General features: G+C 46.4%; 1 protein-coding gene across 9 annotated transcripts in view; it reads left to right on the forward strand.

Annotated features, from left to right (window-relative positions):
* Positions 1-15,201, forward strand: part of myo6a (myosin VIa) — a 70,674-nt gene that overhangs the window by 51,788 nt on the left and 3,685 nt on the right. The window contains exons 24-34 of one of the 9 annotated variants that reach the window (XM_069515398.1): positions 390-480; positions 1,333-1,483; positions 2,327-2,535; positions 4,362-4,440; positions 7,152-7,312; positions 8,403-8,441; positions 8,782-8,817; positions 9,707-9,745; positions 11,088-11,191; positions 12,666-12,797; positions 13,126-13,152. In XM_069515398.1, the coding sequence (XP_069371499.1) occupies positions 390-480; positions 1,333-1,483; positions 2,327-2,535; positions 4,362-4,440; positions 7,152-7,312; positions 8,403-8,441; positions 8,782-8,817; positions 9,707-9,745; positions 11,088-11,191; positions 12,666-12,797; positions 13,126-13,152 (1,068 nt within the window). The remainder of the gene's footprint in view (positions 1-389; positions 481-1,332; positions 1,484-2,326; positions 2,536-4,361; positions 4,441-7,151; positions 7,313-8,402; positions 8,442-8,781; positions 8,818-9,706; positions 9,746-11,087; positions 11,192-12,665; positions 12,798-13,125; positions 13,153-15,201) is intronic. The other 8 variants (XM_069515399.1, XM_069515400.1, XM_069515401.1 and 5 more) reach the window with 8 other exon arrangements.

The raw sequence follows: 15,201 nt of genomic DNA on the forward strand, positions 1-15,201 counted from the left end.
ACGCCCTGGTGGTTGGAAACGATAATGCGCTTTGGCAGCTCTGCGCTTGTGTCCGCTTCCTGCCAAAAACCGCTCATTGATCAATGACCAGAACAAACAGAGGGAGAGAAGTGAGGAGACGCAGGAAAATGATCAAACTGACTCAATATTATTGAAATATACTCGATTGGATTTGAGAATCAGTTGCTGACGACACGCAGACGCTGACACGTCTCGTTTTTCAATATGTATTAAACTCAGTCCTCAAGTCAAACAAGTTCACCGCTGAACCTCCTCAGGAACGAGATTCTCCTGTTTCTCTGTCGTCTCGTCTCATGAATGAATTCTTCTCTTCTCCGTCATGAACCAACGTTATTGAGTCGTCTTCTTTTCTTTTCTGTCGTTCACAGTGAAAAACAAGATCTTGTATCGGACCGGCGCCTGTATCCAGATGCAGAAGACCGTCCGGATGTGGCTCTGCAGGAAGAAGCACAAGCCAAGGTGTGTTCCTCCTCCCTTCTTTCCTCCCTTCTTTCCTCCCTCCCTCCCTCCGTACCTCCCTTCTTTCCTCCTATCCATCCATTTTTCATCCTCCCTCCCATCCTTCTCATCTCCACTTCGTCCTCTCCGCCTCTTCTTTCTCATGTCTCATCTCTGTCCTCCATTCGTGTGTCTCCCTTGCTTCCGCAGCTCCTCCTCTCTTCTTCTTTCTTCCACTTACCCACTCTTCTTCTCCACTCGTGTCCTTCTTCACTCTCAGATTTTTCACACTCAACTCCCATGACTTGTCATCATCCATCCTTTCTCCCTCCATCGCTTCCTTTCCTCTCTCCTCTGCTGTCATTATCACTTCTCCTCACCTTCTCTCTCTTTTATTCTTCCTCGTCCTCATCTGTCCCCTCTTCGTCTTCTTCTTCATTATCTGCCACTTTCACAGCTCACCGGCGTCAGTCTGCCTGGTGCGCACACACACACGCACACACACACACACACCTCCAATATGTGATGACAAACAGCAGAGGCCTTGGGGGGGGGGGGCAGGTGTGAGAGACGATGCAGGTGGAGAAGAGGAGTCTCTCTCTCTCTCTCTCTCTCTGTCGGGGGCTTCAGTCGGATCTGTCTCCCGCTGGTCGACACCAACAGGCTGCGTGATGTGTGTGTGTGAGCTGCTGATGAGGGGGGGAGGGTAAACAGAACATGAAGTGATGCTGAGGTCGTTACAGAACAGATGTCTCCTGTTTAAATAAACATTCACAAGATTTACAGACGAGGACAGAGACACAGACAGAGAGACAGATGGAGAGACAGACAAACCTGTGCTGTTTCATGATGTGTTGTGCGTCTGTGTTTCAGGATCGACGGGTTAGTGAAGGTGCGTAACCTGAAGAAGAGGATGGGGCGCTTCAACGAGGTGGTGGCCGGGCTGAAGGAGGGCAAACAGGAGATGAGCAAACAGATCCAGGACCTGGATTCCGCCATCGACACCCTGATGGTCAAAATCAAGGTGGGTGAGACGGATGGTTCGATTGACGAGACGTTGAATCTCTGAATTCAGCCTGAAAGTGTTTGTGACGTCTGAGCTCTTCCTCGTCGTTCAGTGAAATCCTTTGGTTCTGCTGGAAATAGGAAATCGGGATATCCAGGGTTTCGTCTGAAGTACCACCCGCTCTCAGGAAGTGATTGAAAGCATGAAATCACATTCTGCTGCGATTTGAGGGGGCACCTCAAGTCTCCGGTTCATAAACCTAAAATAAACCTGATATAAACCTGGATAAACAAAGATCATCAGAGATATTTCCCCAGAATGACGAGTTCAAAAAGTTTCCCTGCCGTTAATTCTGCCCCGCTGTCCTCCGTGTTATCGTCCTCGTGAATGTCAAGAAGCTTCTTTTTGTTTAATTTTCCCTCGGAGAGTCGGTCTGAGTCTGACGGGTGCTCGCCGAACAAAAGGTCAGGGTAAGAAAGACAGACGCTGATGGAGGGAACCCGAGTGTGTTGTGCTCACATCAGTCAGAGGAAGAAGTTACTGTGACGGCAGACGAGACGTTAACACGCGTCCGTCTTCAGGTTTTACACCAAGTCAGCTGTCAAACGGTGGAACACAGGGTGACGGTGAACTGAGAGAATTCTGATCCTCTCTGAGGAGTTCATCTCAGTGCAGTCTGGATTTAAAGAGCAAACACAGAAAGTCAAGAAGAAGAATCTAAGATTTTGTCACTCAGGTGTTCCCATGCAGAGGAACCAGCCAGATGTTCTACTGGACCAAGACAGAACCTCGTTACTGTGACAGTTGAGTCTGTTTCCTGTTGAAACATCGTTATTCTGATTCTGACTTTGTTTCCGTCAGTGCACCATCATGTCCCGAATCGACATCGACCACGAGTTCCAGGCCCTGGTGACCCGGTCGGAGCAGCTGCTGACGGCCATGCAGAACAAGAAGAAGGAGGAGGAGGAGAGGGAGCGGCTGCAACGCATCCAGGAGGAGATGGAGAGAGAGAAGAAGAGGAGGGATGAGGACGAGCAGCGCCGCAAGCAGGAGGAGGAGGACAGGCGACTGTAAGTGGGAAAATGCATTTGTTCGTTTTCAGGGTTTTTTTTCGCCGTCACGTATAAAACTAAAAATTAAGAGGCACTTGTCAAAGTTGGCGTTTTTTGACCTGGTAAAATCCTCTGAGTGAAAACTGCTGCGGTCGACAAACACTCAGCGTCCACACTGGTTTAAAGGGTCCGACAGGGATTTACATAATGACACAGCTGCTTCAAAAGGATTTCTTTTTATAGAAGCTGCAGAGTGTCATCAGGAGGTTCTTCTCTTTCCGTGCTGCGCCGTGATTTACAACGAGTACAGATTCATCGCAGCTTGTTTATCGTCGTCGACCCAGAGTCACGAGAAGTTTAAAGCAGCACTGTGTAACTTTACCCGGGAAAAAACAATTAAAGGCTGGATTTTACCCATGATCCTCTGCTCCCTGAACCAGAGGAGCCGCTTCTGTAACAAATCCACCAAAGTGTTCAGAGTTCTTCATGTTTTAAAGTTTCCTGCTGAACATTGGAGATAAACTCTGGTTGTTAATAACTGTGTGAGTGTGGATTCACTCTCGGCTGTGAAGAGAAGTGCATCAAGGACAGAGCTTTGAGGAACACCTCTCCTACACTTCAGGACGTCTTTAAACCATTACAAGCTGCTGTATGTTTGAAAACCTTGGTACTGAGGACAGATTTGGTTGTAAATAAGTCTGCTGCCTTGACTCTTGTCATAATTTCTTCAGTAAAAATTGAAATTTAAACGGGAACATTGAAGAATTTGAGGCAGCTACGTTTCCACATGCAGAGAAATCATGTGTCTGTCTCATTCTTTGTGTGTCGTCCTCCGTTTCACTCAGAAAAACTCATTTTCATGTTCTTCCCACGGGTTCGACCTCCGCAGTCCTCCCCTCCTTCGGCGTGAGGAGGAGGACTGATGGGGGCCGTTGTGTTCGTCACAAACCACTACCCGCTGATATAAGACGTTAGAGACAGCGGCCCAAATGTAATGGCCCAGGCTCACTTCACTGTCATGTTATAAACTCCCACGATTCACCTGAAGGTCGCAGGCTGAAGGTCGAGGAAGCATCAGAAAGACTTCACGAAGTCACTGACCCTGTAATATCCCCATTTATAGGATTTCCCCATTTCCTCACAGACGCAGCTTTAATCCGAACATTATTTAAGGATGAGTTCTGTCCTCCCCGTCCGTGGAACGTCTCCCTGCAGACGCTTTAGATTCTGCAGAGAACTCAGTGTTCTTCTGTCTTCTGGACGATGGGCTGATGCTTCTGTTCAGAGCAGTGTGCAGCAGCAGAACCTCCTCAGTGAGCCGAGACGCACAGACACGAATAAAAACAAATACAAATAAAAACATGAGAAATAAAACAGATATATGCTCTACTTTTAGTTTGTTGCCTCATAATTTAAATGCAACTTAAAGAAAACTGAAGTGTACGAAACGAATGAAAAGCATTTTTAAATTTAAGTTGATAAAAGTATTTGGTGCATTAATGTTCCTCCGGGTTTCTTGAAATAGAGTCCAGTGAAATGAATGTGAATAATGATGCAGAACTGCTGAGTCGTGCAGTTGAGGACAGACATCAGTATCAGTATATTCAGCTCACTCACTGTATTTCTCTCTCTGCCTCTTTCTCTCTGATCTTTGTCTTTTTTATTTATTCTCCTCCACTGCTCCTTTATACGTCTCCATTTCCTCTGTCTTTGTCCCCATCTATTCCATTCACCCATTCTCTTCTTCCTCTCATTCATCACCTTGTCTTTTTTTTTTTTTTATCTCTGTCGTGCTGCCCTCCTCTCTGACTCCTCCTCTCTCTCTCTCCTCTTCCTCCCATCAGGAAAGCAGAGATGGAGCTGAAGAGGAAGCAGGAAGAGGAGGAGAGGAAGAGGAGGGAGGAGGAGGAGAGGAAGATGCAGGTGGGTGTCGGCTCTGTGGCTCCTCTGTTGTTTGAATCCATTAAGATTTCGGCACAGAGATGTCAAGAAACACAACAAACTGGAAACTAACAATAAGTGAGAATTCTGTGTTCGTCTAAATCGTCTTGTGACAGAGGTCAGGGGCGAAGAATGGATCTTTATTGACACAGTTTCTAACTAAAACATTTCTTTTAATCATGAACTTGATCCGTCGTCTCCATGTATCCGAGCTCGGGTCGCCTAGGTAACCGAACCAGATGTGGTCCCCCGGCTCTTCCTGGGGGACCTGAGGCGTTCTGTAGTCTCTCCAGCGAGGTCCAATCAAGTGGGAGAATAAAAATCTTTTCTATCTTCTGATCCCTCAACCCAGAGATGGAAAAACCGGGTCGGACAGAGATGCAGTAGACAGAAGATGCAGTAGACAGAAGATGCAGTAGTGAGAAAAGTACTTTGAATTAACGGCAGAAGATATAATATTAAACAAAGGGTGATGAAGAGTTTCAGTCGGGTTGTAAAAGTGTTCGGAGCAGGTTTGATAAAACGCTGTAACACGTCATTTAGTTTTTTTGTCCGTCTGCGTTATGAACTCTGCTGAAATCATCATCTTCTGACTCGACACATTTAGAAACAGCGAAGCTCAAACAGCTCGCCGCACGGATCCATTACCGCCTCAATTTCTCATGACGGGACGGAGATCAGTAATTTAATCTAAATGAATAATAACGTTACACAAAACAAAGTGCAGAGGGTTTGATTCATCACTGCATTAAAGACTCTGGGGCTTCAGCACAATCCGATCATTTGTCTGCACAGGAAAGATTCTCAGATTCTTATTGAAACAGAAGATCAGTGGACGTCAGAGCAGGTTCAAGACGTCAAAGAGCTCAAATCAACCCGTGAATGTTTCTGGTGATGACAGACAAACAGTCTCCTGTCAGAAGAAGAAGCTCCGTGCGTTTGTTTTCAGATAAACTCACACTCGTCCTCAGAAAACAAATAAATCAAGTCGAAGAAGCCGGGAGGCCGACACGCAGGAAGATTTGAGGCGAGCGGCATCGAGTTTTATTTAGATCCTCTGAAGCTTCTGAGACGAACATGGTCTGCAGATGGTGATGAGACGTTTGTCTCTGGAACTAATTCAGTTCTCCTGTGAGTCAATGACGTATTTGTGAAGACAAAAGACGCACAGATGAACTCAGACTCTCTGGACTGAACATATATCACTTAGAACTTTTTTCATTCTTTAACTAGCGACGCTCAGAAATCTCTGTGAAACCGCAGAACACTGCCGGGAAGAAGCTCTGCCCCTTTAAGAACATGTGCATTAATGTAATAAGACGTAAAACTTCTGTAAACTAAAGGCTGTTGCATCAGTGTGTGTGGGAGGGAGAGAGAGACAGAGAGACAAACAGAGAGAGAGAGAGAGCAGGTTTTACAGTTTTACAGGTCAGGAGGTTTTATCATCCAGTGTCTCTTCGTCCATCTGTCGCTGCTGCGGCTGCTTCCCCCGGTTCCTCCGGTTCGCCGGGCGTCGACCCGGACCCGAATCAAGTGCAGATTTTAGCAGCGAGCAGCGAGTGCACAGATCAAAGCTGCTGGCTCGGGGCCCGGAGCCCCAGGCCGGGTTACCCACAAATAAATCTCCCGCACTCCCCTCAGCTCAGCGTTGTTGGGCTTCTCGTCACGTCCGCCTCCTCTAAATATTCATGCCTCCCCTGCAGACTCACGCTCAGGAGTCCAGGAGCTGACGACGGTCGCTCTGTGTATTTATCTCTTCATCCATAAATTCACTGCCACAAAATATGTGTCTGTGACTTTTACTGCCGTTCAATTAGTGTCAGTGTAAAACCCGAGCTGACGTTCAGCTGTAACTTCACACGGAACGTCTTTGTCAGATGTTAGTGCTGCAAACATGATTCTGCAGATCCATCATGATGATTGGTGACGAGCTCGGATCGTAGAACTGATCTCAGTCTGACCTCAGATCAGTTTCTGCTGCACGTTCTTCATTTTAATGAGTCAGTGACAGTTTGACGGCTCGTTCTGCCATCAAGACTCCTCCCCTTCCTCTTCTTGAGTGTCATCAAAATCTTCCTCGCTTTAAAGGTTCTGTGGCAACTTCGGTCGTCATAGAAACTCAAAAGGTTTAGTTTGTTTAGTTTGAGCGACTGTAAAAAACATGGCCGCCTCTGTAGAGATGATTTAAATATAAAGTATTTCAATATAAAGTATTTCAATATAAAGTATTTCAATATAAAGGGTCCATTGTAGAATAAAGAAAACTACAATTAGTGCAATTTAGATGAAACACTCAAGTGAAGAAACTAGGATTACTTGATGTTCACTTTCTACACTGGATCTTTAAAACACAGAGAGAATTGTCAGTTGATGAGTTTAAACTCTTGCAGCTGTCGCATCACATTAAAGCTCACACGTCTGAACCTCATGAGAAATAGTTGCTGGACATTAACGTTGAACACGAGGAGACACAAACGTTTCACAGACTGTGCTCTTCATCATCATCCTCATCGTCAGCTCCGCTTGTTTCCTTCGACATCTGGTGAAGGTTGAAATAACGACTCGTCGTTTTCAGTCGACTTCAGTTTGAAATGTTCTCATGTGTCGAACCTGAGGCTCAAATGTTGCAGGAGCTGCTGCAGACACAAATACAAAGTGTGTGTGTGTGTGTGTGTGTGTGTGTGCGCGTGCAGGTGGAGATGGAGCTGCAGCTGTTGGCGGAGCGGGAGGAGGAGGCGTCTCGTCAGGCCGTCCTGGAGCAGGAGAGGAGGGACAGGGAGCTGGCGCTGAGGATCGCCCAGAGCGAGTCGGAGCTCATCCCAGAGGAGGCGGCCATCGACTCGGGCCTGCGCAGGTAAAAAACAACCAGCGTCCACGTCTCTGCTCCTCTGGAACGTTCTCAAAGATCTTTGTTCGCTCTCAGTCTCTGGGACCTTGTGATTCAGAGGCTGAGTGAGTGGGAGGATCATTCTGTCGACAAACCTTTGTGTCTTTGTCTCTCGGTGCTGACGGAGGTCTGCGGCTCAAAATGTGCTTCAAAAGAAGAAACACTTAGATCCACCAGTGAGAAGCTCAAACAAACACTCAGATGTTTTTCATTAGACTCCTCCAGTTTATTATCTGATGGATAAATGATTCAGACGAAATGTTTAAAGAGTAAATGTTTGATTTAATTCACCTGAGCCATCGTTTCTTCTTCATCTGATTTAATTCTAATAATCATTCGTTAATTCTTCTGACGCCCAGAGCCAGAAGAATTTTCAGATTGTTCGTCCGTCAGTTTCTCAAAAAGACTTTGAGGGAATTTCTTAAAATCTGGATGAAACGTTCTTAGATGAAGTGCTTAGGTTCTGCAGGTCAAAGGTCACAGTGACGCTTTCAGCCTCTGACCTCAGGGAACCTGCTGTGAGTCTGTACAACCACACGGATGAGTCTCGTCTGTTGTAACCATGTTTTCTTTCGACAGTTCATCCTCTGACCTCCGTGAGCCGGACGAGATGAAACCAACTTTTAAAAATGAATCATGTGCAGCTCAGCCTGACCTCAGAAATTAAATTAGACATCAAGCAGTGATTGAAACCGATCTGCTGCTTTGAGAACCGCAAAGAAAACTAAACTTCCCACATGAACTTCGCTTCACTCGCACAGTTTCTGTCACGTCTCGGTCCGACAGGAAGCGTGACGGGTCGGCAGGCGAGCGTAGAGGATTCAAAGGCAGCTGAGGATGTGACACGTTGCTCACAGTGTTTACGATCTGTCAACAGCCAGAGAGATGGAGGAACGTCCAGGTTTCCTGTTTCACAGTTTGAAAGATTCGTTTGAACTCTTTGCTCCTGTCGTCTTCTGCAGATCAGCTTCCTGCTGACGGAATAAAACTCCATCTCCATGTCTGTGTTTAACCATCTTCTTCTTCTTTGTTTTCTTTTGTTTTTTCTTCCTCCCAGCAACGGCTCTTCACTTCCATCGTCCCCAGAGAGAGCAGCGTAAGACCCGGAGCTTTAACCCTTTAATTGAATCCCTGATCCCACCTGCCTCTGACCTTTAAACTGAAACCTCCGTCCCCTGCATGCTGTAACAATCTGCCAGCCCAGCACAGAGCTCCAGCTAACAAGTCACTGCTTTAACAGAAGATTCTCTTTATTATCTTCTGACACACAAACAGATCCTTTGAAATTTCTATTTGATGAACATGAATCTCGTCCTCTGATCCGAGTTCTGAAGCTGAATCGCTCCTGATGAGCTGCGGGGGAAAGGAATCACCTCTCCCCTTGATTGGTTTCTTGTATTGTGCAGACTCATAATCCCATAATCCTCTGTTCACAGCTCTGCCGGAACCCCAAAGCTGACGAGCATGAGCATGTAGGTTTCCACTCGACGCACAAACACCTTCCGGACACCGTGCGGCGTCACGCGTCGATGTTGTTATTCAGAGAAGCTTCCCGACACGTTGCCGCGGTGTGAGCGGCTCGTGGGCCTCAGAACGCCCTCGCTCTCCTCTGGGCTCTCGGCCCGGAGCGAGCCACATACAAAGTCACTCTGAAAGCTGAGCACGATGCTTCACGTCGTGACTCAGCCGTAGTAGAGGCTGCATCGCGCTGTTCGAGGACGCTGAAGTGGTTCATCGTAGCTGCTCGTGCACCGGGAGCGCTCGGTCCTCCGTCCTCTTCTTCTCTCAAGTGTTTGTTTTATTCCTCCTCTTGTAGTGAACTTTGTATCACTTCAGTATTTTCAGTTTCCTCTGTGAACTTCCTGAAGCTGTTTTAAAGCTGCAGGCAGAAAACTTGATTTATTCAAAGACACTTTTCTCAGCTTCAGCGTCAACAAGAAGCGTTAGCAGGTTATTTTAAGAACAGGCCACACCCTCACTTCTTTATCTTCATCCGTTCGTCTTCTTCGTCTCCTCAGATCTTTTTTCTTTCTCTCACTTTTATTCTTGACTTTAATCTTGTTTACTGGCAGTAGAATAAAAGAACTGTGTCTCTGCCGTCTGCTGAGAAAAACCTGTTTGATGAATTTCACAACAACATGGAAATTTGTGGGCGGTACACTAACAGTATAAATCAGCCTTTATTCTACACTAAATATATATTCAATTCATTTTAAAGCATACAGATAATTTCAAGACGAGTTTCTCATCTTTTCTATCATGTTTTCTGTCGACTGAATATTTTTGGGTTTATAGAAAAACTCCACAGATCACGTAATAACTTCTTTTTTTTCTCCACGTCGGCACCTTCGTGCTTTTCAGGGAAGAAATGGCCAAAGAAATGTCTGAACTTCTGGCTCGGTGGGTAGAACTCCAACAAGCTGCAGAAAATCTCTCCACACAATCAAATCCGAATCTTTAGATCGACTCAACGCTTGATTGAAACAACGTGCGGTGCAGAAATCCTCCGTTGATTTGATTGTTGTCGATCAAAATGTAATTGAAGAATGTTGATTGAAATCAAACTGGTAAATTGAATTCGTGCAGCATCAGGTTGTTGATTGATGTTTGTCTCGTTTGTCCGTCGACGATTAAACAAATCTGAGGTGAATCTACGAATGTAAGAGTTTAATGAGATATTTAAAATTTGATCTGAATTTGAATTGAAATGTTTTCTGAAGTGAACAAACATTTAAAGTGTTTTTAATCAGGCGTCAGTGTCGAGTATTCAAAGACCAGTTGATCGTGGCGTGCAGAGTTAAGTTAACCGCTCATCGACCCCGGCAGGTGAAATTAAATGGATCTTGACCGAGCACTTGCTCCTCGATCACTGCGTTCCCCTGGATGTGAGTGAGTGACGTCTGTCGGCTAATTGGCTCAGGCCGCCCGTCACAATGCAACAAACACAGGAAGCGATCAGCCGCTAAGCACGCTGCCAGAGCCCGCCACGCGCTCCTGGGAAAGCGGTGTGGCTCCGAGGGCCAGCTCCCGCTAATCGTGGGTCTCAGAGCCGTCCAATAGACTTCAGGAGGCGGCAGGGTCCCACCTCCAACTTCCCGTTGTTGTACAAAGGGTGAATCCCGGTCACGGATTAATCGGACCTGTCAGCGGCGAGCACGGCTCACAGCTGGAGAGGAGCCGCACACCTGACAAACACTCGTTTATTATTGAACAGAGCGAGACGCCTCTGACTTCCTGGCGACTGGGACAGCATGCGTTCCGTGGACGGCGTCCTCGCACCTGTAGAGTTCTTCTGTAGAAACCTGACTCTCTCCCTCTTAACAGTGATGAACACCCCCCCCTCCCCCACTGTCACCCTAACATCTGTAGCTGTTTCTCACATCTGTGATTCTTCTTCCTGTTTCTCTGACGACCTGCAGGTGGGCGGAGTTCACTGAGATGATTGTGGAGAAGATTCTTTGACTCTTAGTTTTCTGAGTCTCTCAAACACGTCCTCGCCACCGTCAAATAGAAACGAGAGACCTTGATCCGTTTCCAGGTGTCAAATTCAAAGCAACAATATTCTGGAGTCACTCCTGAGACGCATCAGTAAACTCCGCCCACTTTACGAATTAATATATTTCTTGAAAACCTTTTTGACCCACGCTCCAAACCAAGCGAATAGCCCCGCCCCCTGACGCCCACTCGCCGCCCTGACTCTTTGTTGCTGACTTCCTGCGTTCCTTCTCGTTTCCCGTGTCAGAGGTCCACAGGTCCAGGCGTCCAAGGCGGCTGCCTGCACCAAGAAGTACGAACTGAGCAAGTGGAAGTACGCTGAGCTGCGGGACTCCATCAATACCTCGTGTGGTGAGTGTCCGAGCTTATATCATCGACACGCAGGACAGTGTGATCCGGGTGTCCCGGTCTGTTTGAGCTCCGGAGTCATGTCACATAGGTCATGGTCCCCAGGGGGAGGATCATTTTGTCTCAAGTGCAGGTTTTCCACTAAACAACCACTTAAGTCTAAATCCTAATGAAGTTTATTATCGATGTTCGTGGTTTCCAGAGGTTGAACTCTAATCATTTGTCCCTGAGCTCCAGCCTCATGTCAGAGTCTGTCTCATTTGTCATGATCACGTTCTTGCTCCCAGAGGATGAACTACTTTGATTTGAATCATCAGGAAGAACAAAATAAATTGAAAAACTAATTTGCAGATATTCATTAATTTATTCTTAATTGTTAATCCTCAGAGGATGAACCTAAATGTCTTTGTTGCACAGACACGATTTCCTGGACATTCTGCAGAGCTCATGTCTGAGAACAACATAATCAACGTGCTGCTTTTGTCTTCTCACAGTTTGTTCTTATGTAAAACCACTAAAAGCTTCTTCCTCCGAACCACAACACGATGATGGTTCAAACCTCTCTGGACTGATTATGACTCAGTGACGCAGTCGATGCTGCAGAGAAGAAGACACTTTCCTCTTTATTCTGCTCATAATATTGAGTTTAACCTGCGAGCCGGCGCGTCCTCGCAGCAGGAAGCGTGGAGCAGGAGGGTCGACACCCGCCAGCGCCGCGCAGAGATTAATGTGTGGAGAGGCAGCAGAGCCCGCGGGCGGCCGCATATAAACACAGAGAAATGATTCAGTTAGCTGTTAACACGCCGCTCACCTCGCCTCCCAGACAGAGGAGGAAATCGAATACTGATGTGATCACGTCCGCCGCTCATGATGATGTGCAGCAGAATAACAGTCCAGCATCAGGAGGTTGTTGACATCTGACATATTCCAGATTATTCTGCCGTGATTTCAGCCCCTCAGTAAATTCAGGTGTTTGTTTTTTTTTCCTCTCAGCGTTTTTCTGCCTCCAAAGTATTTTTTGTTCAGTTGACATCACCTGAGCACTAAGTTTATCTGTGTGTGTGTGTGTGTGTGTGTGTGTGTGTGTGTGTTGACCTTTGTTTAAATATTAATGACAGTCTGCTGTAGGTTGAATAAATTAACAGGTTCGTCAATAACAATCGTTTAAACTTCAACAGTTCATTAACGTGAATACACCATGTGGCCAGAAGTGTGTGGACACAGACTCTAGTTCAGTCTGGATTGTGTAACAGTCGCTCCAGTGATGACGAATCGTGATGTCACTGAATAATAACGATCTGTTAGAGTTGATTCTGCTTCTGGTCGTGTTTGAAAAACCAAAACTCACCAGTGAGTCGTTCCAGTGGGTTTAACCTCGTTTACCGATCAATTAACCAACCAGTCACATGATGGTTTCATGACGTTCACCTGTCGTACCTGTGATATTATGTTCAAACTGATTTTCCGTCTCTTCCAGACATCGAGCTTCTGGCCGCCTGCAGGGAGGAGTTTCACCGCCGCCTCAAAGTTTATCACGCCTGGAAATCAAAGAACAAGAAGAGAAACACGGAGACGCAGCAGAGAGCGCCCAAATCTGTCACCGACTACGGTACGACGCCACATCTCATGTAGTCAGTGTTTTACCTGGACGCTGAGGACACAGAGCTGTAGAGTCTTACTCAGAACGTTCACAAATCATTCTGCTGTAGAAGAACTGAGGTCAAATTATTCTGGACATGAAGAACACATCCTGACTTGAATCAGACTGAAGGATGTTGTCGTCTGATCCGGACTAGAATCCGCTCGTACTTCATCCTGTGTGTGGACACTTGTTATTTTTCCACCGTCTCGTCATCACGTGTCCATCAAAGAAAAGAAAACACATGTTGCATCACTTCCTTCAGTGTGTGTTTGTAACCTGGCATGTTTACTTTCAGATCATTCACCTCCTGTGAAAACAGCATGTAAGTCGTCCTTCAGTGTGAAACGCAACTAACCCAGAGCTGCTGCCCCCCCCTTCCCTTTATTAACCCCCCCCCCTCCTGGACGTAGATCTGGTGTCGGCCTCGGGTTTGTGTTTCTCTGTTTGATGGAAAAGTTCATCTCTTCAGAGGAGGAGGAGGATGGTTGGGTTTCCATGGCAACCTCCATAGAGACGTGTGTGAGCAGGAGATTATTCGAGTGATTTCGAGGCTCAGCGCTGCCGCTGCGTCTCTATGGTGCTGCGGTGCAGCTCTCAGCCGCTTGTGAGACGCCTCCCAGACAGACCTCGTTTGATAAAGAGGTGATTCCTCCGAGCGCCTAATGCTGCGGTTATTGATACACCCACACAGAGGACTTCTCAAGGAGAGAGGAAACGAGGGAGGGAGGGAGGGGAGGGGAGGAGGACACAAGGCCTCTCAGGGCAGTTTGCCCGGCTTGTGTCTGGAGGAGACGATAGCATCACGTTCACAGGAGCGTGACGCGAGGAAAAGGCCGCCGCCCCCGCTGATCGGTGGAAGTGTCGGTGGCGACACTTCAGCCACGTTCAGTCCGACCCCACGGACATTTGAGATCGCTCAGTCGTGTTCGAGGAGCAGAGCGGCGTGACCGTGTGAAACTGCAGGTTCACCGAGTCGATGGTCTGAAACCTTAAAAACCAAACATTCAGGATCTGAGCGTCGGACGAAATCACATCGACTCAAGACAAAGATTTATTTTCTATCACAGACAAAACAAAAACACTCGGAGACGTTTCATTAAACGAAAAGATGAATCAGTAAATGAGTTGTTTTGACTTAAATCATCTGTCGACGCCACGTCAGCTCCCGGGACTGAAGCTAAGTCCTCTAGATCGCCCCCTGGTGTCCGGCTGCAGTGCAGCTGATCAACCTCCTCCATGTTAAACAAATATTTTGGAGCTGTGGTTGTTTGAGTGCGGTGACGGTACACTGACCCGAACCAGAGCACGAGTAGTGACGGAGTCTGAGTCTTGTTACCGTGGTTACAGTGTTTCAAAACTAAAATGTCTGCTGTGATTGTTTGGCCGATGAGACTGAACCTGAGCCCAGCAGATGGTGACCGGGCCACACAGGTGTTTGGATTTTCTGTTTGGATCGGTCGTCACGTTCTAACCTCGACGCAGCTTTTGTGTTCAAGATATTTTCATTTTCGTTTTGAGTCATTTCACAGAAAGTACGACGGAGTGAAGACGACTGAGGAACGTTTCTCTGTTCTGATGCTTTTTCTGAGGGAGAAGAGATTTTTCATTTTCTAAAACTTGTTGCTATGGGAAGGTGAAGGTCGTTGCTGTTTCATTTTCTCGTGTGTGTGTCTGTTGTGTGTGTGTGAGTGTGTGTGTGTGTGTGGGCTCATTTTGTTGGTGACGGGGGAACAGTGTGTTGCTCTGAGACAGATTTTCATGTTTTCAGAAGCTGCAACTATTGATTTTAACAAGGTTTGAATCCTGGAATCACTTTACAAACACTGACGGCTGACGGCATTATAGATAAAAAATATAAATATTTATTAAATTATTATTTACAGAGATAGAATTCACAGATTTACTAGAAAACCAGCCGACGAGGTGATCGGACTTTCTAATCGATAGAAGCTGAACACAGAAAAGTGACGAGTGGAGATTTATTGCGGAGAAGAGGTTGTGACAGACGAAGGCCGAGGATGGAGCAGATGAGGGCGGAGCTCAGTGACTGATGAATGGCGAGGGGAGGGGGGAGAGAAAGTAGTGGGAGGAGTCGAGCAGACAAAAGGAAATAAAGGTCATTCAGGAAACTACTAATCCCACGTGAATTATTCCTGCAGACGTGTTTTAGTCTCGTGAATTTATTATCATCAGCTCTTTTTTTTCTCATTAATGAATCAGTATTAATGTCTTGTGGAAAAAGATGGAGCTCAATACTCTGAACTCGTACTAATATGATGTTTAAAATGAAGCTCGTCTCTAATCAATTAAGAAAAAGAAAATCTTTATTTGCATTAGAAACAGTTTATTATTTATTGATTTCAAAGTGAAA

The sequence above is a fragment of the Paralichthys olivaceus genome, chromosome 19 (assembly GCF_024713975.1).
Source record: "Paralichthys olivaceus isolate ysfri-2021 chromosome 19, ASM2471397v2, whole genome shotgun sequence".
Taxonomy (NCBI): Eukaryota; Metazoa; Chordata; class Actinopteri; order Pleuronectiformes; family Paralichthyidae; genus Paralichthys; species Paralichthys olivaceus.